The sequence below is a fragment of the Nyctereutes procyonoides genome, unplaced genomic scaffold, assembly GCF_905146905.1.
Source record: "Nyctereutes procyonoides isolate TBG_1078 unplaced genomic scaffold, NYPRO_anot_genome, whole genome shotgun sequence".
Taxonomy (NCBI): Eukaryota; Metazoa; Chordata; class Mammalia; order Carnivora; family Canidae; genus Nyctereutes; species Nyctereutes procyonoides.
In genome coordinates, this window is record NW_026575046.1 from 15502354 (window position 1) to 15529379 (window position 27026).

Below are 27026 nucleotides of genomic sequence, written 5' to 3' on the forward strand. Positions count from 1 at the left end.
CACTCTGTTCCCCCAGGTGCTTAAGTCAGCCAGACCAAATGTTTGTTCCTGACACTCCTCAAGTTTCAACAAAGGCATCCTTGGAGCTTCTCTCTCCCCTTTCTATGCCCAGCTGATGGTTATTTGCACTTTGGACTATTAAGGTGGACCCCAATCATAATAAATATTCTTCCCTGTGGGTCTCTTCCTGCTTCCCTTAGCATTTAAGATTTGAAAGTCCTTAGGGGATAGAATGTTCCTGGGAGCAGCTCTAAAATTTCTACATAGGGGCAGCAATGTGGCTGAAAGACTGGAGAGAGAGAGAGCTTACCTCTGTGTTCTCACAGAACTTTACAAAGCAAAGAGAAGATTTCATCATCCATACTCTAAACTGGGGAGGGCTGGTGAATTTCTCCCCCACCCACCACCAAAACTCCGTTGCCTCCATGGGATTTCTCCTTGCAGTCTTCACCTCTTCATATCCTGCTTTTTTACTGTCCAACTTCAGGAAGCCAAATGATGTTAGTCGTCTTAAAGGAATGATGTACAGTTTTATTTGATTTGTTTTTTTATGGCTGATTTGTTTCTTGTCAGAAGTTTATGCCCTGGATATATTTCAAAATTGCATTTCTTCAAGATTGCCATTGTTTCTTTTTCCCTCCTTGTAATCAATGAGAATTAAACCTAAAAATTATGTTTTATTACTATTTGTTTCTAGTTTATTCATGCTGATAAGACTATAAAAATTTGAATACATTCTGTTTTTTTTTTTTATAAGACAGGGGTGGGGAGAGGGGCAGAGGAAAAGGGAGACAGAGAATCTCAAGCAAAGGAGGCCCCACACCAGTGCAGAGCCCAATTCCGGGCTTGGTCTCACAACCTTAAATCATGACCTGAGTTAAAATTGAGACTCAGTCATTTAACTGACTGAGCCACCCAGGTGCCCCTTGAATGCAGTCTTTTTTAGTCTTCTCTTCATTTGAAGAGTTCTTCCAGGACAAATTTGGAAATTGAGATTAAAACAAGACAACAAAATTCCCAAAGTCACATGGTCATAAAAATAGAATTCTGTTCAATAACATATTTATATTTCATTTTTTGTTTGTTTGTCTTTTCAAAGAATTCCTCTAATTCCACGAATATCCATTTCCCCGGATTCCGCTATGACCAAACCAAAAACAAAGACCATACTAAAGGGCAAGATCGATTACTCGCTGGAAAATGTGGAGTTAAACTTTGAGGCAGATGAGAAGTTGGTGATGGACACCTGGCAGCAGGCTTCTTTAGCAATATCTCACATGGTGAGCAAGACTCGTTACTACATTTTCACTAAGTACCAACGTTGGTAATATGCTATGGGTAGAAAACTTACACAGCGTTGTATAAATATATACCTGAAGGTGTTGTAGGAAGAAATTGTTTCGTTTTCTGAAAGAAATAAGAAGTGAAACAATTCAGTCAGCAAATATATGAGTTCAAGAATGGAGTAAACCAACATGTAGATTATTTTCTCTGCTGAGCCAAGGTTTCAAGCACAAAGACCAAAAGGGCCAGTCAGGAAAAGCCAATGACATGGGTCAAGTATAAAGCAATAGGGAGAGATGGGCCTGGGACCAAGTGGAAATCATCCTCCTAAAGAGGTATGTGCTACTCCATCTACCCTGACCAACTTTCCCATTTCAGAATGATAAATAGCCAGATTTTCCAATTTTCCAAGAAAAGCCAGAAATCCAGATTTGTATATGAAACCTACTGATTTTAGCATGTTACAAATGAAATCAAATTTGTAAAACTCTCCAGAGCCAGGCAAAACTCACCTCTGGCCTGTAGGCCTCTGGTTTACAGAAGTTACCTATGAGGTAAGTATTATTCTCTTTACCATGGAAAATGAGGATCCAGAAAGGTTAAAATATGTTGCCAAGGTCACTTAGCGTGTTATGTGTCAAAAAGGAGATCTGAACCTAGGACTATATGAGTTCAAAGTTCATGTCCTTTTTCTGCTTTACTGGGAGGTGGAGGGACAATGGTCCCTGACTGCCAGGGGCCCGGATCAAATCAGAAGAGAAGGGAAAAGCATGCAGATAACTTTCATGTCAGGAGAAGCTTCCACCTGTACAGAAGGTGCACTCAGAGTTTGGCTTGGATGACCAGTGTTCCCACATCCTACAGTCCTCGGTGCCCAGCATGGTTTGTTTTCATTCTGTGCCAGGCCTCCTTTGATTTTCCCTGAAATATTCCATCCAAACAGGCAGTGTGGACCTTCCCAAAGACTCTGTGGGAGAAGCAGCCAAGGAGCTTGCCTCAGGATCTCAGAGCTAGGGAGTCAACACTTCTGGCGGGGCATTTCCCAAGTCCCTTCCTGGCCACTCTGCCTCCAGGGTTCTTTTCTCTGATTTATCCCACAGCAGCCTCCGTGCCTCCTTTCTGTTCTCCCTATCTTCTGTTCTTCTTCTTTCATTTCTGCCTCTCAAAAATGATTGTAGAATCCTTTAATTGTCTTGCTGCATCTATAAAGAATTTTAGTGTGGATTTTGGCACACCTAAAAAGGGTACATGAAGTATACCTGCAGGACTTGATGGATGCATCTAAGGTAGATCCCGGAGGAACCACCACATGTGGAGAAGGTCCATATCTACCAAGTCTTTGTGCCCCTTCCCCGTCCTAAACCCCCATCCCTACAACACCAACCCTCCATCTGCCTTTTTATTTACCATTGCCTTCATATTCATGAGTTTTTATCACCCAAGTCTGTATCTCTAAACAGTATAGTTTACCTTTGCTTGCTTTGAGCTTTAAATGCATGGACTCATACCTTTTGTCTCTTTGTGTTTTCTTTTGCTCAACATTATTTACGAGATTCATCCTATGTTGTTGACCGAAGCTGTAGTCTGTTCATTCTTGTTGCTGTATATTGTTTCATTACATAAATTTATCATAATTTATTTAATTAGTCTGCTTCCAGTTTGTGGCATTATGGATATCCTTGCTATGAACATTCACCTACTTGTCTACTGGAGCACATATGCCCACACAACCATTGTATATATGGCTAAGAATATTGGCTATCTCCAATGTCAGTAGATTATACTATAAATAATACTTCAGTTTGCATAAGTTATACCAAATTCTTTCCCATTTCACTGCAGTATCATCCTTGTCATAAATTAGGTGACCACGTATCATAAATTAGGTCTGTTACATTGCTGTATTTTTCCATCCTTGTACCAAAACCACATAATGTCATATTATTTATTCATTATCTAGATGAGGAAATCTTCCCACCTTGTCATCTGTCCAGAGCATTTTGGCTCTTCTTCGTTCTTGGCCATTCCATATAAATTATTAAGTTAGCCTGTCAAAATTCATAAAACTGTTGACCATTGATTTTTTTAGATGATATTCATCAGATTATGGAAGTTTCATTTCTAGCTTATTGTGGGTTTTTTTTTTATAAATGTATTAACAAATGCTTTCTCCACATCTATTGAGATTGGCATGATATTTTTCTGTTTTCTATTAATATGAAATATCATACTGGTCAGTTTTCTAATATTAAACTTACATCACATCCTGGGATAAGTCCAACATTATAATGAAGCATTATCCTTTTTTCATATTGCTGGCTTTGTTTTGCTAATAATTTGATTAGGATTTTTGAATTTTTGTTCATGAGTGAGGAAATCCTATAACTTTTCTTTCTCATACTGTCCTTGTCAACTTTTAGCATCCACATAATACTAGCCTCATAAATCAAGTCAGAATATGTTTGATTTCTATTCTTTAGAAGAGTCTGAGGAAGTTGGAATTATTTCCTCTTGAAATGTTTAGTAGCGTTCACCAAGAAGCCATCTAGGCCTGGTGAACTAAACTTTTTTATTACTGGGAGGTAATCTTTGTCTACAATGCTTTTTTTTTTTTTTTGGAAATTAGACTTTTAAATATCAATTACACGTTATATCTTTGTTCATCCTCTTATTTTTATCCTTTCTGTATCTTTTCTTACTTGCTTTTTACCCCCTAGTTACTTTTGGAAATAGTGCATTCTATTACTGTTCTCTTAGTGGTTACCCTAGGAATTACACCATAAATTTTAAACTTATCAAAGTCTAATTATTTAGTTGATAATTCATGGTGTTATTCCTAGAGTGGCCACTAAGTGAATTAATGTGTGTTAATTCCAAACTAAGATAGAAAAAAAGGGTGAATAAATTTAAAATGTGAAATCCAAAATAAGAAAAGAAAGGAGAACAGAAAAAGAGTTAGGACAAGCAATACAATAGAAAGCACATAGTAAATGGTAGATGTATACCCCAAATATATTGATAGCTACTTTATATTTATAAGGGCAAAATGATCCAGATAGGGGATTGATTTATTTTTTTTATTTTTTTTGATTTATTTTTTAAAAAGCACATGATACTTATAAGAACACAGAAATGATCTTCTGTTGCCGACCAGAGAAGAGAATGATGTAGTGTGTGATGAGCACTAGTAGCTGCCATGGAATCCTAAACCCTTAACCCAGAGGCTCAGGGCTCCCCATCTTACTGGTACCAACTCATCAAACCCTCTTGTAAACCAACTAGATGTTGCTTCCTACATATTCCATGGATATTAACAATTTCCATGCCTCAGCTAATGTCATCTTTCTCGCCTAAAATATGTTCTTCCTTCCTTCTTTTTGATTAAATGATATTCCTCCTATAAGTCTTCAGAGCCAGTACCTGCTTTGATTCCTGACTAGTTGGTTTCCTGTTTGAAGCCTTGCCTTCATTGTTCACATGGTCTTCCCATCCCTGTAGCAGTAGTACCTCCCCAGGCATTCAGCTCTTCTTTTCTAGGTGATTGTAATTTATATCTCATCATTTTCCTAAACACTTGATTGGATTCTAAGACTGTTTATACACCTTACACCTAGCATAATGCCCACATCTATTATGATACTAGGCCCTCAGCACAATCGGACATAGGACTGCTGCTATACCAATGACGCTGTTACTACTGATGATGATGGCAGTGCCCATGGTGATCACTGCAAGATAACCACTACCAAGTACCAGAAAGTGGGGAAACCAGAGCTAGGAGTTTGAAGGGAAAGAATGAATTTTTATTCCTATTGAGCTACATAAAGCAATTTACAAGTCTTACAAATCCCATTAGAATTGCCTAGGGGAAATGATATTGCAGAATATTACATTATTAGAAAGAGTAGCATACAGCATAAAGACCATTGGCTACCCCTCTTGGTTAAATTGTATGATTTTACAGAAATGACTTAAACTCTTTCAGTCTTCAATTCCTTAATCTATTACATGGGAGACATTCCATGTATCTTTTCTTCCATGAATGGTTGAAAGATCCAGTGAAATAATGTATACCAAAGTGTTTTGGAAATTGTAAATATAATAGATCATGACGTTAAAAATATATTCAAAACTGTACTATTTTCCTTGTGGACTTCAAAAACCACATAGAAAGCAAGCGAGAAAAGTTTAGTCATTACTGATCTAATCAGTATTCCTAATAATTATATTTGAATCCTGCTTTTATGTTTCTAATAGATTTTTATGACCTTGATGTCACATGACCTTTAGGGAGTTTTAAGTGAGACAGACATGATCTGGACAAAGCGTTGTAGGGAAAACAGTGCCAGTGAGGATTAGCACAGCTGAAATGAGAGAGCTTTAACTCGGGCTTTTTCTACACAACAGTCTCACCAAGAACTACCCATTTAGGGTGCTATGTTAATTTTTAGAAAAACTTTCTTGTAATTAGCAGGTATGCAATGATTTCAAAGAAACAAATCATAGTTAACACCCACAATGTCAAGACATTACTTATAGAGTTTCTTTAGCCTTACAGGTAGATTACTGGATGTATTGTGAATTATGTCAATTTTTGAAAGACACCCAGAGGTCTTTGAGGGAAGTGGACCAAAAATATGCAGATGATGATAATTATCATCATCACCACCACCACCACCACCACCACCACCACCACAAGGTTGTTTATAAAGGAGAAAAATCCAATTTTAAAGGAAATTGCTAACTTACTGTGCTTTGCAAAAACAGATTCAAAAAAATGAATTGCTTGCAATTTAGGTGGAGGGATGTTAACAAGTCTGCTTTCAGCTTTACCAAGAATTTTAAAGTACAGTAGATATCATGAAATCCATTTTTGTGGATTAAGGGCATCTGATTAAAACCACATACATACATGCACACAAAACTGGCTTGTTCTCTGAAACCTTTCTGTATTTCTCTGAAGTTCCACTGATCTTAAAGAAACTGTGGGTATGTTCTGTGGAATATGATTATTTTAAAAGAAAGTCCATCTATTAATAATCATTTCCTGAGCATCCTCTATGAGCATAGCAGGTGCTAAAAGCTGCTTGAAGCCCATTTGGAGGGTGGAACCACATTTAACATTCATAGACCAGCTGGGGACAGTTACATGCTGAGCCCCAGGGTATGAAGTGTGCAGGAATCTGGGGAGAGCCAGAATTGGATGGCATATCTGGCCAAGACTAAATGTCTTTGTGGTGAGAGCCTGTGCCTTATTCATCTCTCTATTCACCTTCAGTCAACTTCCTCTTTCTCCTCCTAACCCCTCACCCAGGCCCTCCCCAGAAATAACAGGCTTGGATATAGTAAATAAATTCTCACAGCCCCCATTTCTTCACCAGTTGCTTTATTTAGATTTTAAAGTTTTCAACTGGATGTTGCTCCTCCCTCTTCAGTGTATGTGGGTTTTCTTTCTCCCTCTTGGGAGTCTTTACTCAGCTCTCATTTCTCAGGGCTATCCTCCTAAGTGCTCTTCACCTCTCCAGGGGTGGTTGGACTTATTTCAAAAGGTCTGGCCTTTGAAACTACAGGCACGGCCCCAGTTGCTTAAACCTCAAGATCAGGTTTTCCTGCTGCCTGAAACACAGAGCCGCAGAGGAGAGATGGAGGGGTCCCAAGCGCACCCCACAGTCCCCATTCCTCAGCTAAGATGGGGTGGCCCTGCAACTAATGACTCAAACCAGGACACATGTGTGAGTGAAAGGAGGGAGCTACTGAGATGGCGGGAAGCTGCATGTCCCCTGAGTAGAGGAAGCTGACAACAAAGATGAGGTTAGCCTGTGGGATAGGTTATCCTCACAACCGTCGCAATGAAAGCGCAGAATTCAAGTGTCCATGAGTCCAAATAATATTGTGCATGCCATCCCGAAACTTGGGTAGGAGGCATGAGAAACTCTTAACCATTTTATGTATAAAGCATAATCATATATAAAATAGGTAGACAGATACACTTTTGCAGTACTAAAATTTCATAGAGTAGGACTATTAGGAAAATTGTCTTTAAAACTCTCGGGGGAGTTAATATATGAATATAATTAATATATAATATAATAAATAATAATAATAAAAGCGAGAAACAGTATAGGGGAATACCCTGGAGGAATAGTGGGTGTTAAATTCATAGAGTCTGATATTAAAAAGAAAGCTTTCTAACAAAAGCATCGTCATGGAGCTGTCTGGAGGCAGCCCTGAGGAAACGTGAGGTTGCGTTGCAGGCAGCGCTTGAGAAAGTGACCAACCTGCGCACCGACAGCTGCAGAGAAGCCACCTCTTGGGGCCAGGGCCAGGCTGCCGTGTCACTAAAACCCTGAAGTGCGCTTTCTGTAGAGACTGAGTACGTGGCACGGTCGTTTACAGGAGAATGAGGCCTCAGTGGAACTCGGGGGTGACTAAATGCACGTGGCTCTCAGATTTCCCAAGTGTCGCATTAATTGAAATCTTGCTCGATTACAACCAGGTGGCTGCTGAAATTCATCAGAGGCTCATGGAAGAAGAAAAGGAAAACCAACCAGCAGACACAAAAGAAAAATCTCCTCAGATGGGGACAAATAAAAAAGCCAAAGAGGAACCACCCAAGAAAGAAAAGGCAGACAAAAAAGCAAAAGGTATTCACGGTTGTGGCATCCGAAGCTGTGGATGCTTCAGCCTCTCTCTAGAACACACACGATGAAGCTACTGTTGGCTAGGTTTAGTTCCGAGCCCACAGGCTCCTGTGGTGGTGTTGGCTGACTAGTCATACTGGGTACCAGCCTCACCTGACTTGTTTATCCAAATAGCCGGGCATTTGGAACATGCTGGAAGAACTCCAAGATGACACTGTGTGATCTGAAACGTGTGCACAAAGGGGTGAGAAACGAGTCTGTATGTACATATGTTTCAGGTTGAATTCAGGTTTCTGGCTTAATCCAAGCAGGTTCCTCTCTCCCAGAGGCCTCCTGCCTCATCTCAGCCTCCGAGACGCCTGGGAGGGAGCAGAGGCTGGGAGAGACCCCTGTCAACCTTGGGGGTCAACTCGGGCACAACGGTTACCCTCCCCTCTGAATGTCTCCACGTGGACACAGGGTAAGGCAGGCAAGAGGGGGAGAGACGGGAGCTCCAGAGCAGAAGTCTGCCTCACCAGTCGGTTGCTCACACGTGCTGGTTCGGCTGCGGCTGGACGCTGGCGGGATGCTTCCAGACTGGCCCCTGCCCTGGTGGGGACTCTAGACTAGAGGCAGGGAAGGACATGTGACTGATCACTGTTCCTTAGCAGGGGAGGGATAGGCAACCCGGAGAGCCAGGAGGGGGGCGGCACTTCACAGCTGGGGTACACTGAGGCAGCCCCGCGGAGGAGTGAGAGGAGGAGCTGAGGATGTGGGCCTTGGGGGGGATGCCCGAGCGAAGAGAATAATAGCACCACGAGAAAAAACACACCACGTAGTCCATCTCAGATGCGAAAGAAATAAGCTGTATTTGAAGGACATGCTTCAATTTTTTTTTAATTTTTATTTTTTAAAGAGTGTATTAATTTATTCATGAAGGACACACAGAGAGGCAGAGACACAGGGAGAGGGAGAAGCAGGCTCCCTATAAGGAGCCTGATGCGGGAGATGAACCCAGGACCCTGCAATCATGACCTGAGCCAAAGGCAGACACTCAACCACTGAGCCACCCAGGCACCCCTTCAATTGACCTTGATAGATGAGCAGTTGAGTCCAGCCCCTTAATTTTACAGATGATAAAACAGAAATCCAACGAGATTAAGCTCCCTTTCACCTGTAATTTATGCATCGGTCTACTGTTGCAATTACGGTTTCTTACCGTTGCTTTGTTTACAATTATGTCATCTTCACATGATTTGAACCCCTTGGGGTCAGACCTTCAAGACAGATTCATTGCACTGAGTAGAAATATGTGGACGGGGCCTGCAGCTGGAATCCCACTGTTGTTTCTCAAGAGTGAATTGTCCGAAAAATGCTGACAAATCCTTATTTTCTAATTATCTTATGTAATTACTAAAGTACTTGCAGTTAAAGATTGCAAGATTGCAATCTGTGAAAAGATTGTTTTGTAGGTTACAGATTCTTAACCATGAGCCACATTTCAGCCACATCTCGTGGAGGTTGTTCCCTGGTCTTTTCTCCGTGAGGACCTGGGAGGCCTTTGACTAATGCTAGGACCTCTTACGGAGCAGTCTTTCCGCTCCATGGGGCTCATGGCATCCGTGGTATATTGCAGTTTGCTCATTTCTGTCCCCAGACTCTGCATCGCACCTTGTTTGAAGTCTATAACCATGTCTGCCCCTCACTGCACACCTCATCTTTCCATGATGCTACACAACAGGGGCATTTGTATTCGTGTGTAGCTTAGATAACACACATGGAAAATTCACAAGGAAAGATCAGCACTTCACACTCAGTCAGGACTAGGATCGGTCCTTTCCAAACCCCAACAGATTTACTACAGACTCGCACATCTCACTTCGTCCTCATTTTATCCAAGTAACTGTGCATCCATTGGATGTCGCTCGCTCCTCCCTGAGTTCCTACTGTCCTTTCAGGCAGATCCCCGCCGACAGCAGAAGCCATGCCTGTGACAGTCACAGCAGAGGAGATTACCCAAAAGGAAAAGAGAAATGAACTGATGCTCAAAATCAAGGAAGAGCACCTCGCTGCCCTGCAGTTTGAAGGTAGCAGTGGAGAAGAACCAAGATGATTCTTTTCAGGGGAAAATAGGCCAGGAGGCAACCAGCCCATGACTGGCTCAAGTGCGTTTAGGAGGACACAATGCAAAGCCATCAAAAAGTACAACACTTAGTAGGTTGTTTTCATATGACCCCATGAGGGCTAGATTCAACTATTCTATAATTGTCTGCTGGGATCTCCAAAAGAGACAAAGAAAAGTTGGTTAGGGGTTAGGAGAACACCAGCAATGATTACAATCCCAAAGAATAGAAATAAAAAGAATATGTTAGAGTCAGAGTGATTTTACAGGTTGAAAGAAGGCTTAGAGCCACATACACATAGGTGGTTTTATATGATAAGAATAATTTAGGCCTCTCATTAGGAAAATAAATCCTTACTGAAGGCTAACAGCCCCCAAAAGTGAGTTCTTGGTAACAGAGGCCACAGAAGAGCCAGTAATAGATTAATAATGTTCAAGAGCCTCCTTTTCTATAGATAGCAATGATTTTATAAGATCTATTCTCCTGGCTCTTCCACTTGTTTGATAATGCAGCTCAAAATGGACTTTGAAAAAAAAATCAGAAACATCAGCAAATTAGGCCAGTGGTAGTGGAAGAAGCAAAGCGGAAACCTGGGAAAACTATTTCAGAGGTAAAATCCACAGACAGTGTGTGCCATGGGCAGCAAGAGGCCCTGGGATACAGAGCATTTACCCTAGTTTTACCAGAGCTGAGAAAATACAATGATGTTGCCATCCTGAGGTCCTAAAGTAGGGAGATCATCAAGAGACTTGTACTTTCCCCTTTTTGAAATTCAGAAATTATCTGTTTGCGTTTTCCCATTCCAATTTATCAAAGAATATATTGCTATAAAGTGCCATAAATGTTAAAGCTCAGTTTATAGTTTTGGCTTAAATAAACTGTCAAATGACACGACCATGCATTTTACTTTTTTTCTCAGTGACATAGATTGGATATTATCAATAGTCGTATATTAAATGTGCACCTACATCTTCACAAATAGAAGCATGAGTGGTTTAAAAATCAATTACAAAATGCATGTATATATAATACATTTTAAAATCCTTCACTTTCTTTTTAAATTAGAGATAGCCACACAGTTCCGGCTTGAACTGATAAAGACAAAAGCATTGGCTTTCCTTGAAGATTTACTAACAAAGGTGGTCGATGTATATAAACTCTTGGAAAAGTGGCTTGGTGAGAGGTACTTGAATGAAATGGCCAGGTAATGTACTGCATGGGCTTTTCAAAATGTAATTTTTAATTCCTAAAGGCCCAAATTGGCAGATTTTTAGGCATTTAGAAACGTAAACATTTACAAATAGATGTTTTGGCTTTTTAGGGAATCACATATGTATTTGTATTATGCTCTATTGTATTTATATTATGTTCTTTTCAAACAGTAAGTCATGTATCAAAGTGTCCTATTGCAATGTCCAGGTTTGCACATCATTTCTGAGTGTGGTTTTTACCCTGCTTAATGAGGACCTTAGTTTACAAGGTCTGATTATAGGCAATTTAAAAATATTTTTCAAGGGTAAGATAATACTTCAGATCTTTTTAACGCCAGACTTATTAGTGAGGACCAGTTAATGGGAGACTAAGAAGCCAGTCATTGGAATGTTACACCAGTTAGGCTGATTCCTTGTAAGGGTAATACCCAGTTCTAGCTTGCCGTTGGGTTCCAAAGGTTTTTCAGACTTCTCATCTCTAGTGTGGGACACAGAATCCCATTCTCTTAATTCTCCCCCAAAAATCAGCTCAGCCAAGCAGAAATAGCCCTCAGGTGAGAGGAAACATGATGTTCCAAGAGACGGGGATTCCCTCACTGTCCACAAAGGAGCAGCATGCCTATTCACTTGGGGCCCATGGGCTTCATCTATAAAAGGAAACACAGCAACCAGGCTATTTCAGAAGTTTCTACTAGATCTAGGTTCTCTGAACACTACAGCGTGCAATAAACATTTACTGAAAATTTAGAAGTTACTACCTACATAGAATACAAATGGCAAGTATTCTCAGAAACAACTGCCACCTGAAAGAGAGTTGTTATGGTTTTTCTGCAATCCCGGTCTCATAATGAAAGTTCTGTTGTAAAATCTTCAGTCTAGTTTTTTTTATATCTGTCATGCTATACAGTAACACACACACACACACACACACACACACACACACATTTACACACCCCTCAGCCTGGTAAGCTAACTGCAGTAAGGCTTAAAATAATTGTACCACTGGATGGCCAAGTTGGTTACTCCTTAGCATCATAGAGCAGTGGTGTTCAGTTCTGTTCTCTTCCTACCACTTACAAATGAAAACATATCTTCTTAATTCCTAGAATTCACGTTACCCTCCCATCCATGTGGCCATCAATACTAAATGCTTGCTCTCTCTCTCTTTCTCTCTCTCTCGGCATTTTAAATTTTTTATTTAAATTCAATTAATCAACATATAATGTATTATTGATTTCAGAGATAGAGGTGAGTGATTCATCAGTCTTACGTAATACTCAGTGCCCATTACGTCAATGCTTCTTATACTCCAATTTCTCAGATTTGTATGGTGTACAAATATCTGACCCCTGAATGTGGCCACAAGAAGTTAAACCTAGAACTGTCCAGCTATGCATTCTGTTTCGGTTATCACAAAAACTCTCTGGTGATAGAAGGAAAATATAGAGAGAGCTGTCCATCCATTGGAACTTCAAATCTTGCTTTTTCATTCCGGAGGCATTTTTGAAGCTCTTCCATTTGTGAGAAGGGTATGCCTGGTAACTTCCACTAGGTGGTGCACACCCATTTTGAGATCCTGGTCACCGCTGGGTCTTGGTCTGCAGTGGGAGGCGGTCCTCACAACAAGGCTTGGAACTTACTTGCTTCCAGTGCCTTCTCCTCTGCACCCAGGGCACACACACCCCACGAGGCATAAACTAATTAGAGAATACGCGCTATGTGGACACTCACCAGTACAGCATGCTGGAGCTGAATTCTATTTTCAGAGAAAGCAACTAATACTATTTTAAAAACATTTTCTGTATATGTATTTTGGTGTTCTGGGTTGCGTATGAGCAGATTAAAAATGGATATTTCTGTCATGTCCAATCGTTAATGCAAACTATAAACCATTTCTGTAAAGCAGTAATATTGTATTTGTTCCTGTACAAAACTTCTCTGGCTTTTGAAATGGCCCTTTGATTAGGGCCATAACTATAATCCCCAGTATAGGTTAAATCCATTGCTTGTCTGATTTCACATTAATAACCATAAAGTATGGAGTTATGTGTTACTAGCTCCATGCAAAAATAAGGAAATTCGGAGAGCTTAAATAAGTTCCCAAGGACCCATGGCTACAGAGTGTTCTAGAATGAGAACTCAGCTTCCAATGTTCTTTCCACTGCACCTCACTATTACTGCTTATACTACACGATTTAACTAGGAATTATTATTTGTAAAAATAGAAAGCAATTTCAGTGGGTTCACATTATTAGAGTTCATCTGACAATCGTTTCTTAAATAACTTCAAACTCCCTGATACAAAGTTAGAGAAAAGCCACTCTTCTAGAAATCCATAATCAAATTTGATTAACTTTACAATTTTTCCTGATTCCAAGTAAATGTGTCATTCTAACAGTTATATTTTACAGGTTTTTCTGCATACTTATTTTGCATACTTAGAATGAGTAACTATATTTTGGTACATACTTAGAATGAAATATATCTCTTGACATCATCTTGCTTATACAGTAAAAATATGTTCTAATGTTAATAAAACCATATTTGATGAAGTCCCTTGTTTCACTTTGTATAAAATATGTGACTGTGAGCTCTATAATGAGCATATATTTTATTTCCAATCTGCATTTATTATTCCACCTTTTCAAAAAGTGGATTTGAAGAGAGCTGGAATTTGTAAACATGCAGGTTGAATTGTCTTCCTTAGCTATACGGTGTGTAGACTTTGTGTATCTGTCTCCTAAGCACTGATAACCCAGTAGTATTTAGTGGGGATAACGCTATTCATTTTTTCATTTTCAGTGTGGAAAAATTAACTGAGGTGGCCCGTTATCACATTGAAACATCGACCAAAATTCAGAATGAACTTTACCTAGACCAAGAAGATTTCTTCATTAATGGAGATTTGAAAGTCTTTCCAGATCCCCCTCCCCCAGTGCGCCCCCCACCTGTGGAAAAGGAAGAAAATGGCACCCTGACCATCGAACAGCTTGACAGTCTTAAAGATCAGTTCTTAGATATTGCACCCAAAGGTAGGAAAAATAATTACCATGGAAAAACCACAGAAAAAGTTAAGACTAATCTAGGTAGCAGTTACCTGTTCACAAATAACATCAGCCCTCTGGGATCACGTGTCACCAAAAAGATGCCCACACTGTGTTCCAGTTTGCCACATGTTTGCTTTATGCAACATAGATATGAATGAAACAAACAGGAGGAAGATAGTGACTAATACTTCAGCAGGGTGGTGATCCTCCTTCCTGGCAATTCTCCTCTCTGGCCCAACCCTGCCCTGGCTAGAAAGCTGGTAAACTTGAGTCTGACTATGGCAGCTGAGAGAGACAGCCTCTGCACATATGTCCAGTCGAGGGTTTGGATTGGGATCATGAGTTTGCGTTTCTGTCTCCCCCACTAGTCTGGGGAGGGAGAACAGGGTAGAGAACTTCCCTTTTCTCTCAGTGCTTCATAAACTAAGAACAGAACCAGATAAGCTGTCACCAAAATATTTACCTAATTGAGTAATGTGTTCACATGTATGTATACATAGAATTTTATGCCTATGACACTTTATTTCCTTCACATGCTATCATTATGGCTCTATAGTATGTGCATGGGCTTTTTTTAAAAAATTCAGTCTCTTTGGACTTCCAGATATTCTTCAATGAATTCCATCAGTTGACAGCACAAGTAATTCAGACAGATCATGTAGGTCTAGCATCTCATCTCCATTTTACTGGGCTGGACACTGAGTTTTTACATATGGTCATATGTCATCCAGGCCTCTTCGGATTCAAAGCTCTTGCCTCTTCTCATTGAACTAAGTCACCTCTCAGAAACAAGTTTATTTTATCTTCCAACATCCACCTATTGGAAAATCATTACTTTTTCCTTAGAGAATAGCCAACTGACTTTAGTCTAGCCCTAACACACTTCTACTTTCATAGTGATTATATTTCATTTGTTTTTTAAAAGTTCTTTATTTCTGGAAACCTACATCAAAACTCATTAGTCAAAGGGCATTCCTTTACTCTAAATCTGAACACTTCTTTGCTAAGCCCAGTGGGTGAAACAGGTGAAATCTTGTACACCTGGGTGACCCTCTATCCTGGCACACATCAGCTCATCTAATCAGCTTGAGTGGGTCTCCACCTCGAATATATAAAGGCACACATGACAACTGTGGATGGACACCAACACTGGTTGGCAGTGTTTGGGCAGGAAGGAAATGTGGCCATTGGCAGGTACCAAACAATCTCAGTTTTATAAAGCTGAGTCCACAAAATCTCTTCCATCATTTGGTCAAGCAGATTCCATTCTCTTCCCCACCGTGTGGGTTTCACAAGGTCCTCTTATTACATATTCCCTTCTCAAAGGTTGCTTTTGCCCTTCATTTTATCTACACTATTTTTTATATAAAATACAAAGATACATGTATAAAGACCCTGAATATGACATACTATTTGATTTAATCCTACATTAGGGTGATGGGATGGAAATCATCCAATTAGCAGGTCAAAACTAAAAGCATTTGGGGACATTTCAGGAGGTGGAAGAGGATTTTGAAAATTGTCAGCCACTCATAATCCCTTTTAAAAGAGACCTTAGTATTTATGATGATAACCACAATACATTCCTGGATCCAACCTCAAAACCAGAGCCTGCACTTAAACTAAATGTTTAAAAACAACAAACAGCAGCTATAAGTTGGCATGTGCATGTCTTAGAAGATTAACTCTAGAAGCCTTTGGGACTAAAATATGTCAACTGATACATTTATCTGTTTTATAAATACAGTAGAATGAATGCAACAGCTTTCAAAGTATGGTAGAAAGAGGAAGGAAGGAGGAAGAAAGGAAAAGAGAGAGGAGAAATAGTTATATATATATATTATATATAAATATATATATATAATTTTAAATATATAATAATTTTATATAATTTAAATATATATATATATATATTTTAAATGTAAATGTAAAAGGAAAACCACTTGCCCCAGGGACTTAGAATGTAATTTGAAAAGGCAAGCATGGAAGAAGAAAATATAAACTTCTATTGAGTTTCTTTCTGGAACAGAATATGAACTTTATAAAAGTGTGTAAAAATGCAAAGCAAGAGAGGATCAGTGCCCAGTGAAAGTAGGTCAGGGATACAGAGGATATCTAAAGTTAGAGGAACAGCCACTAGCCAACATGCAAATAAGAGGCATGGGTGTGAATGTTCAGGGAAAGGTCAGGAGACTGTTTTGCTTCTCCTTCCCCAACTGCACGAACAGCAGGCAAACAGATGGGGAAGGCTTTTCTGTCTGAGGAAACACCACCAGCCACCCAAGCTGGAGAATCCACCCAGATTTAAGAATAACCATTGTAATTACTGCACAAGTTACAAGGCTATACAATACTGTGAGATTTGGAAGTCTTACTGGTTCAATACATCAGTTTACATTCTTTATTATTTGCTCAATTTTGCTATTTGAATGCACATACACACATATTCATTGCTTTTCAAGTACATGTAAGACTTTAGCACAGTATCAGGTAGTCTATCATTAAAAGTAATATTCATTGTAATTAGTCTTGCTAATGTTATAAAGGAAGGCAAAATAATGATCATTCCGTTTTCTGCATCCCAGAGTCACAGATCTGTGATGACTTCTTAGAAGTCAGGCTGCAAATGGTGACACTGACCCTCCCTAAGGAAGTCCAGTAGTTACTGCTCACCCTTTCTCACCAACTCCCTTAGCCCCCAAAAGATCCTTTGTCTTTCTTCCTCAGCTCTGTGATTGTTGTCCACTGCCTTAAATAATATACAGCCATCCATCTTTTAAGTGAAGTCTTTTGTCATATTCCTTCCGAGAACTAGAAAACAGTCTTTTATGATACCTTCCACTGTGTTTACCTTAGAACTCTACAATTTCAAAAGACAATCTTAGTTGAAGTGATCAGTTTTCAAAGTATGGAGCAACTGGCTGAAAGTGGCACATTTCTGAATGTGTGATCCTACAGAACTTCTTCCTTGAACTTGAAAATTGCTGTTATTTTTAAGCCAAGAAATATGAGCATTTCCTTAAACTATTTCATAAATGCCAATGTAACCTATGGTATCTAAGATGTAACTTTGAAGCTCACTAAAATATGGTAAAATATGATGAACAGATGGATGTTTCTCTAGGAGAAAAGCATACATATTTACACATCGTCATTATATGACCAGGCCTACCAGAGGATGTTTTAGCACATTTATAAGGAATGGTGATGTCATGAAGTTTCACTTTGGTAACTTTTAATTATGTTGCATAAATAAAATTATTGATGGAAATTGAAAATCCTTAAGTAAAACAAGTGGCTTTAAATACTTGTGAGTAACTAGTATCAGGATGTAAACAGAAAGAACCAAGGCTTATGGAGTTTTTTGCTGAGTATTAGCTACTCTACTTGAAAAATAGAAGTCTTCATTAAAATAGTCCTTACTAAAAAAAATAAAAATAAAAAAACAAAAATAAAATAGTCCTTACTAAAGATAATGGAAAATTGAAAATGCATCGTATACTGCAATGCTTATATATTCAACACTCCTCTCGTGGTCAAAATCTGCCACTTGTGATGATTTTAAATCTCCTTTGGTAAAGGCAGTCATGAGAAATAAAATACCATCTGTTGATATGATCATCACAAACATGCCAGAAAGGAAAAATGACTGTATGCATGATAATCCAACAAGATCGTACAAAATGCAATGAAACAATTTGTCATGCTGGCATTTTCCATGCTACCCAGCAAAGATCCATACTCTAGAATCTCAGGAGCAGCTTAAGTAAGAGAAAGCCAGTGAATAGACAAGACATTCTTTTATTGACTGTCCCAGGAATCATTTCCATGAGCGTACTTCCAGCACAGGGTGAAATTTAGTGAACGTCCTCTGAATTATAACAACAGCCAATATTGGCATGGTGTCAGGCCCCATGCTAGCATTTCCATGTTGATTCACTTCTTACACATGGCTGGCTGAGTAAAAAGATGCCGCTATGGTTGAGAAGGGTCAGACAGCTCTTTTCAAATCTACCTTTTGTCAAATGATTGTATATGATCTTGGGTAAGTTATTTAGCCTCTCTCTTCTCAACTTCCTCCTCTGGAAAATCGGATATTTCAATGGAGTTGCTATAAGCATTAAAGTAATTAATATAAGTAAAATATTTAGAGTCTGGCACATAAAATGTGTAATTTAAATGTAATATAAGCCATTGTCATTTAATTATATTATTATAGTAATATATTATTATATATAATATTATAAAGTAATATTTGTATATATGTAAATAATATTTATTATTACATAACATGTAACATTATACAATACAATAGTGAATCAAACTATTCCAATTATTACCTAAAATGTTAGCTCCATATGCTGAAGTTACACATACCACAACAGGCATCTAGAGCATTACTCTGGAACATTTCCAGAAAAAAAAAAATTACACCACCTGATAGAATTAAACCATAAGGTATGTGGCTCCCCAAGGGGACCATAAACATCTCAAACAAAAACACTCATTTTGTGTACTGCATTAAGCTCTGGGTAGGAACATCTTGTCTCTAAACATCAAGTGCCAAGCACATCAGGAAGACAGTCTTTTTCCAATGGAAGCTATTTGGAGTCTGTTGAAACCAGAACACTTTAGCAATGTTCCTCAGGCCCCACTTAAACCAAAAGAACTCCTTTTCTTTGTAAACCCATCAGTATTCCACGTAATGCCTGTAGATATTTGGTTCATGGCTATTTTGGCTTCTGCTTGAGTGGCTCTGCAGAGAGAACACAGCCCAGCAAATTCCACATCCGCATCACTTCTTCAAGAGAGGCAGCTTGTAGTTGTCCAAGGTTATGATACTGTTCTAAAAACTGGGAAGGGGGGATCCCTGGGTGGTGCAGCGGTTTAACGCCTGCCTTTGGCCCAGGCATGATCCTGGAGACCCGGGATCGAATCCCACGTCGGGCTCCCGGTGTATGGAGCCTGCTTCTCCCTCTGCCTGTGTCTCTGCCTCTCTCTCTCTCTCACTGTGTGCCTATCATAAATAAATAAAACAAAAAAAAATTTTTAAAAATAAAATAAAATAAAAACTGGGAAGGGGACCTCCTTTGAGAGGCTCTTTTTTAGAGACCCTTAGGTTCAATGATTGGCCTCAGAGACATAAGGCACAAACAGAACTCTTGTCTGTGGTGGCTAAGCTAGATCATTCGGCTACATGGTTTTTACAAGAATTCAAAGGAGGAAGTAGTTACTGCTGCCTGTGCAGGTCAGAATAGGGGTTAACCCAGAGGAGAATTGTTAAAGGAAGCTTCCAGGAAGAAAAGCAAGGGAAAGCATACAAAGGGGAAAAGAGAGTAGACATTGACATTTTTGAAGTTGCATGACATATTCAAGGAACAGCCAACAGACCAATTGGGGCAGGAGGCAGGAGGTGAGGACCACAAAGGCTTTGTGGGCAGATTGTCAAATCTCACAGTGGCTTGCAAAGGACACACAGGAAAGGATTATCAAAGGCCTTTAGAGCCAGATGATGTGGTGAGTGGATTACAGGGAGGAAGAGACTGTCTGAGAACTCAGCAGATGCTGCTCTGTGTCTCTACAGAGCCTTGGCCAACAGGAAGACAGGATTTAAGGGCATGGAGGGTGGGGTGGGGGGATCATTAGAAAGTTCAGTGGATCTTTCTAAGCTAGTGTCTCTGAGAAAATTGTAGAAATAGGATACTCTATATATTTGCAGGAAGGTAAGCCCCATGTAATCTGAAACCTGCTTAAATTAGTCTGAGTTTACACAAATCAAAAAATACAGAAGGATTTCTTACAAAAGGTACCCTAGGGAAGGATTGACGTTATTAACAGAAATACCTCTCCAGGTGACAAAATCTAGGGATTATGCAAAAAAGGAGTAAGGCCCCTGTATGTTTGTGGTTCTCTCGGTGGGTGAACTCCTTCCGCTACATAGATTCAGATCACGGAAATGCAGTAGTAAATCTAGAAGCCTTTGGACCTGTTAAAACCATTTGTGGGCAGAGTTTCAGCTACTTCTTCAGGAGGAACCACATTCTCATGAAGCCAGAGAATTTACATGAGGCAAATGAGAAGTATGTGCTCAGAATCAAGTTAACACCTGGAAAATCTGCTCATAAAACTACAAATGTAAAAGCTAGCCAAATCAGTAGTGAAAGTTAAAGTCCTTCCCTTCAGTAACAAGAGACCTCTTGTCTCACGTATTCATTCCTGGGTTCACCAGCACGGATGTGCGTGGAGCATGCACCAGCTTGGGACCCAAGGTCTAGCGTGGGAGACTTGATAACCCAAGTAGGGTCTAGAATGAAGGCCGGACGTATTAACCACAAGGGGGCTCACTTCAGGACACAGTTCATAGTTAGGATCTAGGAAAATGACAACAGTTAATATTTAGGATCTGGTGGGGGGTGGAGAAAACAGGGATGTGTTTTAACAGTAACAACTGCAAAAAAAAAAAAGAAAGAAAATGATTAAAAGGCAAAATAGAAGTTAGGTGCAAATCGGGGAAGAAGGCAGCAGCAGGTTGACTAAAGTTGAAGGCTTCCAAGTAAAAGACGTTAAGAGATATGTGATCATGAAAATCAGTTAGGGATGTTTATTTTCCTAGACATCTGCCAAGTGCTTCGCGCTCACCTAGGCATGATAGAGCACAAAGGAAAGAAGTGTGGTTCTGTCAGAAGAGTTTAAAATCTAGCTGTCAGTCAGCCTAGGACAGGAAAGCAGTGAAACGAAATGAAATGCTGAGCTTGTATGTCGACATGAGGTAATTTAGTACAATATCACACAAACACATATTCCACTTTCCTATAAAATAACCTATAAAATAGGACAAAATAATCTAATGATCGGTAGGGTTACTGAAGTCACGGGAGGGAAATAAATGGGTGGCCTAGGCTGCCTGCCTTTAGAGAGAACCTGTATTTTAGGACATTGCTTTGTGTAACTTAAATTTTTTGTCCTTAGGTCCAGATAAATATATATATTCCAGTCTCCAACAAGTATGTTTCAGATATTAGATCTTTGGGGAAAAGAAAAAGATGAGGCATGAGGCACGGCTCCTTAAAACCACCTGGGACAGGTCTCAAAGCCTGAAGCCCTTTCTGTAAATGAACAGGCTGGCTCTAGTACTGCCAGTGAGGATGGACTGAGGTGGGAGGGAAGAGATGGCCAAGGTGAATCTTGTAGACATGCCGCCTTGTTTGTCCTGTTCCTCTTTCTTCTCACTACAGGAAGCAAATGTCAGCAAAAAGCAATGTCTCTCTTATGCGTAGAGAACAAGATTCTAGAGTGAAGGAGAGCGTAGCAGCCTTTGCCCTTATGAGAAATCTGTGATAGTGAAGTGAGTAAGCATGCGGGCTGTAGAGTAGGATTGCCTGCTAGTGATCCAGTACTCCACCACTCACCAGCACCAGGACAACAGACAAATTAATCAATCTCTTTGTACCCTTTTTTTTTTATCCATAAAAATGACAAGTAATTGGTACATTTTCTTACCTATAAAATGGAGATGATGGATTATGAGGATTAAGTGGTATAAGCCACTTAAAGCACTAACAAGAATGCCTGACATACTACTTGTAAGCACTCACTGTAGTTTTCCCCAGAAATAGTGAGCAAGTTTTGGGGTCAGAGATAAGCAAAACTGAAGGTAGACATTGAGGGTTGCTGAAAATAACAACGTGGAGTTATTTTAAAGGCAGGGATCCTCCAGGTGACATGAACCGAGTCACTGAAAAGCAGAAAAGGCTGCAGAAGCTTGACCATTACCTTCCAAAAAGGAACGATCAATTTTTGAAAATCTGGCTGAAAAAATACCCTTGGCTTATATATGATGAGATGTTAAATCTTATGTTCTGTGGCCTGTGTCGTAAACACGGAGTGAAGTCAAAGGGAAATCAAGTGAGTTTTTTTTATGGCACTGACAACTTTAGGACCGAATTTCTCAATGCACATCATCTCAGTGAGGCTCATGCCAAGGCTTCACTAATGGAAGCAACAAACGGTTCTCCAGTGAATGTCGCCACCACAGAGCTCATGGTGACAACCATGAGCAAAGTCACCCTCGGGAGAGTAGAGAACTTATTCAGATCATGCCATGCTATCGCCAAGACGGGACGTCCTCTCAAAGACTTTATCTGGATGTGCAAGTTGGATGATATGAAGGGGGTCGATATCGGCCCCGTATTCAGAACTAACAAATCAGCAAGAACCTTTACATATTTTATTGCTGAAGTGGAACGGAAAAATCTTAGGGAGAAACTAGAACAAAGTAAATTTTTCTCTGTCCTCAGTGACGGAATCACAGACAGTTCAACCGAGGCGGCTGAACTTGTCTACGTGCAGTTTGCACACGCGGGAAAAGTGCATTGCCAAATTGCTGGGGTACAGACAGTAGAAAGGGAGGATCCTTTGGCAATAAGAGATGCCATTGAAAGAACTCTAGAGAGAAATCTTCAACTTAAGCTATCAGACCAAGACTGGGCCAAGAAACTGGTTGGTTTTGGAAGTGATGGTGCCCTTGGCTCAGGGAGAGAAAACAGCAGGGTGGCCCTGCTTTTAAGAGAAATCCAGCCATGTGCTCTGACTGTATACTGCTTTGCACACCATCTTGAACTGTCTTACCAGGCGGTGTTCCAAAGCGTTCCCCTGTACAACGACGTCAGAAATCTTCTTCACAGCATCTACCACTTCTACCACAGTTCCCCTCTGCACAGGAGTTCTCTGGTAACTGCTTTCAAAGGCCTTCACCTTCGACCTGTGATGCCTTCTCAAGTAGGGGGCAGGAGGTGGCTTCAGGAACTACAGGCAGCTCTCCAGAACTTTCTCAAGGGATATCCTGCAATAGTCCAGCAACTGCATTCGGTAAGTAATTTTGAAATACCACGCTGTGTTAGCTTTCCAGAGTGACAGAGAATATTTTTATTGAGCAATTTGAAATCATAACTCTGAGAAAGACAAACCAGTATTTTATTCCTGATCTGTGTTACAGGGAGATGAAGGCAGGAGTGACACCAGTCATCAGAAAGCCAAGGAACTCCTGGGGTTCCTTCTCCAAGCAAACATTGTTAAATTCATCCACTTCTTAGTGGATGTCATTAATGTCCTTAGCATTCTTTCCCGTGTCAATCAAAACAGAAATTCTTCCATTGCTGACGTATTTGCCACATTAGAATCAACACTGGAAATGCTCAGAATATATCAAACAAGGTGAGGAGTTGGGGAATGGTCTGAGGGTCTGTCAAACTAGACAGCATGACTGGGGACATTATTTGCCAGGTGCTTTTTCATTTAATTGTTTATTTGGGGAATTTTTTTTCTCCTCCCCAGACCAGGACCAAAGGAACGTTGGGTGGATTCGGTCACGCACTTTCATGGCAACTGCCTGGGAGGAAAGGGAGACATTTCTGATGCGAGAAGAGTAGTCTTAACACATCTTATCAAGAGGCTGCAAGGTTGCTTCAGAGATGCCAGCCAAGATGTGCTGAAGGCTACCATGATTGGAAGCTTTAAACTGTGGCCTGCGAAGATAAATCAAGGTACCCTGTATGCACTAACCCCAAACCTTTTATACTTTGGCTGTCTGTAGGTTTCTTTCTTATATGTGACTCTTTCTCTTGTATATCGATGGCAGAATTTGGAGAAAAAGAGGTATCCATCCTGATTGCCCATTATGAACCAGTACTGGAAGCTGCCAACGTGGAAATCGACGAAGTGGACGCTGAATGGAGCATGTTGAAATTAGAGATTTATGCTAGGTAAGCATGGTTGGTATTTACAAATGTTTGAATGGCACTTGGGAGACTCAATAATTTATATTTTTCATTCTTCCCCGCTAGATTTCAGAACATCCGCAAATTGACCTGGGATTTTGTGAATTCTGTTTACTTACACAAGTATCCAAATATCTTGACGTTAGTGGACCTCGTGCTGACCCTCCCTGCAAGTTCCGCGGAGGCAGAACGTGGCTTTAGTCAGATGAAACTCACCAAGTCACAAATGCGTGCCAAAATCAAGGCCGAAAGTATGACGGATCTCCTTGTAATTCAGTTGAATTCTCCAGACATTAATAACTTTGACCCTCGGAAAGCTATCCATTTATGGAACACAAGAATACCATCTGCAGCTGATGACACAAGACCTAAGTCTGCTTATTCGTCAAACTCCGAAAGCCATGATGAAAGCGATTCGTAATATGACAAATGTTGACTTCGTCACTGATCAAAGCAAAAACAAATTCTTTGTAATCTGAAATTTAGAAGTAAAATAGTAACCACTCTTCACATCAAACACGAAAGGCATTTGGCATCTTATCAAAGTGAAAATTTTCTGTACTTTCCTTTAAAAAAAAAAGAGATGTATTTATTTTAGAGAGAGGGTGTGTGCATGAGGGAGCAAGGTGGGGGGAGCAGAGGGAGAGAGAGAATTCTAACACAGACTCCCCGCTGAGGGAAGATTCCAGGATGCCAAGATCATGACTTGAGCTGAAATCAAGAATTGGCCTCTTAACTGAGCCACTAGGCATCCCTTCCTGTACCTTTCTAAGTCTACTTCTATATCCACACATTCCTTCACGTTCTTTGGATGCAATGTGTTATTTTGATGTCATCTTTTGCAGAGTTATTGCTAAGGGTGACTAGACTATGACTATGGTCTGAATTCCCTTTGGCCTAGAACCTTCCCATAGTTCTAAATGACAGCTGCATTAGATAACTAACTTGGGCCAAACCGAAAAAGAGGTTCATTTGCTTGTTTGTTTAGATCCATGAATAAAATTTCTAAGTTTATCTGTCTATGTTATCACATTTTATGTGAAGGTCATATCACCATATGCCTTGGCAATGTCAAGATCATATATTAAAATACTTTTCACATTTCACACTAGGGTCGCCACATAAATAATTACTGTGTAAGCTGGAAGTATTGTCTTACAACACTTTGCTTGCACCACAGCTATTAAAGAAAGTGGAACTATATAGTACATAATTTTTAAATACTTAGAGCCTCCTCATGGTTTCATAAAAGAGAATTTATTTATGGTTTCATCTTGAAGAACATGAGGGATTATTTCTAACTTGTCTAAAGACAATGTGGTTTTTCCTGAAAATAAAGCTCATTTTATTGAATACTACCTGGGAAAATGTTTCTCATCTCTTTAAAATTGGATACATGGGTTTGATCAAAAAGGATAGAGAATTTATTTCTGAATGACCTGTTGGATGGCCAGTCATATCAAAGAAAGAAAGATTCTGCTCTTGCCACCCAAAAAAAATAATTTCCAAAACTCAAAATTGTGTATTTGCATGGTGCTTGAAAACCACTGACATTTAAAAAGGATTCATGCATTTTCTTAAAGGTTAGAAGAAATGTTAAGGTTCACATGGGACTTTCATAAATGCTAAAAATTCAGATGTAAAAAGAAGAATTTGAGATGCTACATCTATGTTTCTATTTCTACTCTTTTTATCTCTAAATAAGGAAGAATAGCTCTATACTCTGGACCTGAAAGACCGAATACACGTAGGAGTCTCTCCTGACTCTAGAAGGTACTTCTGTCAGAGGGGTAGACAGACATTTTTTAAGCAGATTCATTTATTTTTGTTTTCCTATTTTTTTCCTATTTCTTTTTAATGCATGTTCATGCAATTTGAAATGAGAGACAGACAAAATAGACTTTCTTTTGTACAGGATAAAATATAGAGGCAGTTGGATAATTAAATTGTCACTTCCAGTCCAGTGGGCTAACAATTCAAGTCTCCGCACATTTACAAAAACAAATCTCTGCTGAACTAAGTGCAAAATGAGAATAAATATGTTATCGTGATTACAGTGGTGATTTGTATGCATTTGAAACACTTTTATCCCATACTCACCAAAGTAGTTTATTCTTATACCATACTGTATATAGGAATATTTAAGAGGTTTTTTTTTTATTTTACTAATTCTACTCTGAGCAAAAAGTCAAGGGAAGATTCAAAATTCAAGTATAAATTCTCAGTGTTTTTGCCCAATCCGAAGTGATTTATTACCCAGCTGAAAAACACATTACAACTTAGCTGAAACAATGAGAGCACATCAGGAAACTGATTAGTATTTTTATATTTTCAAATGTCTTCTGTTGCTAAGGATTATAGTTTTATATAACATGAATAAAGTGATTATACAAATACCTATTTTTGTTCTGCTTTAGCAAAAGAAAAAAAAGCTGTGTCACATAACATAATTAAAAAAATATTTTTCATTATGCTCTAGGCATAATAGGACATAAAGCATTTACTGACATTCTGCTGGATCTGGTAACCCTGAACCTTGGAACAAACAGCTTACCTAGTAGTTGGATGCACCTCACGCAACCAGAAGTAAGCTTCCATTTTGTTTGGGTTTCAAAACTCAGAATTCTTATTTGAATTAAGACAATAGTTTTAAATCATCAGTACTTGCAGTATCTGACATTTTAGGAGGCAATCAATAAAATTTGAATGAAGAGCAAACGAACTTGAATGTAAGATGCACTATGCACGTGCCCAGCATTGAATGAATGAATGATGCCACCGACAGTCAATGAAACATCATGGAGCCCAGGAGGCTCAGTCTGTGAGCTTGTATCTGTTACTAACAGAGGGAATGATCCTGACTAGTAACAGTAGATTATTCTGGCATTCTTGCTTTTCAATGTAATCTGTTCCTTAAAAATGTACCAGAAAACAAAATGGTTATAGTTTTCCTTACAGGCTGTGG

The 27026-nt window shown here is 39.5% G+C and overlaps 2 protein-coding genes across 2 annotated transcripts in view; both read left to right on the top strand.

Annotated features, from left to right (window-relative positions):
- Positions 1–27026, top strand: part of SPEF2 (sperm flagellar 2) — a 163739-nt gene that overhangs the window by 110247 nt on the left and 26466 nt on the right. The window contains exons 25-30 of the mRNA XM_055325754.1: positions 1100–1280; positions 7781–7928; positions 9863–9991; positions 11093–11231; positions 14041–14270; positions 26541–26647. Coding sequence (XP_055181729.1) covers positions 1100–1280; positions 7781–7928; positions 9863–9991; positions 11093–11231; positions 14041–14270; positions 26541–26647 — 934 coding nt within the window. The remainder of the gene's footprint in view (positions 1–1099; positions 1281–7780; positions 7929–9862; positions 9992–11092; positions 11232–14040; positions 14271–26540; positions 26648–27026) is intronic.
- On the top strand, positions 23040–25345 carry LOC129509872 (uncharacterized). The gene is made up of 5 exons (XM_055325755.1): positions 23040–23153; positions 23281–23498; positions 23619–23827; positions 23923–24046; positions 24128–25345. The coding sequence occupies exons 1-5, from the start codon at positions 23052–23054 to the stop codon at positions 24480–24482; spliced, it is 1008 nt and encodes a 335-aa protein (XP_055181730.1). The 5' UTR covers positions 23040–23051; the 3' UTR covers positions 24483–25345.

Excerpts from the sequence above, each read along its gene's own strand:
- LOC129509872 (XM_055325755.1), top strand. The coding sequence starts at position 23,052 with ATGCCTTCTCAAGTAGGGGGCAGGAGGTGGCTTCAGGAACTACAGGCA. Across the intron at positions 23,499-23,618 it reads CTCAGAATATATCAAACAAG|ACCAGGACCAAAGGAACGTT; the intron begins GTGAGGAGTTGG and ends TCTCCTCCCCAG. Across the intron at positions 24,047-24,127 it reads AAATTAGAGATTTATGCTAG|ATTTCAGAACATCCGCAAAT; the intron begins GTAAGCATGGTT and ends CTTCCCCGCTAG.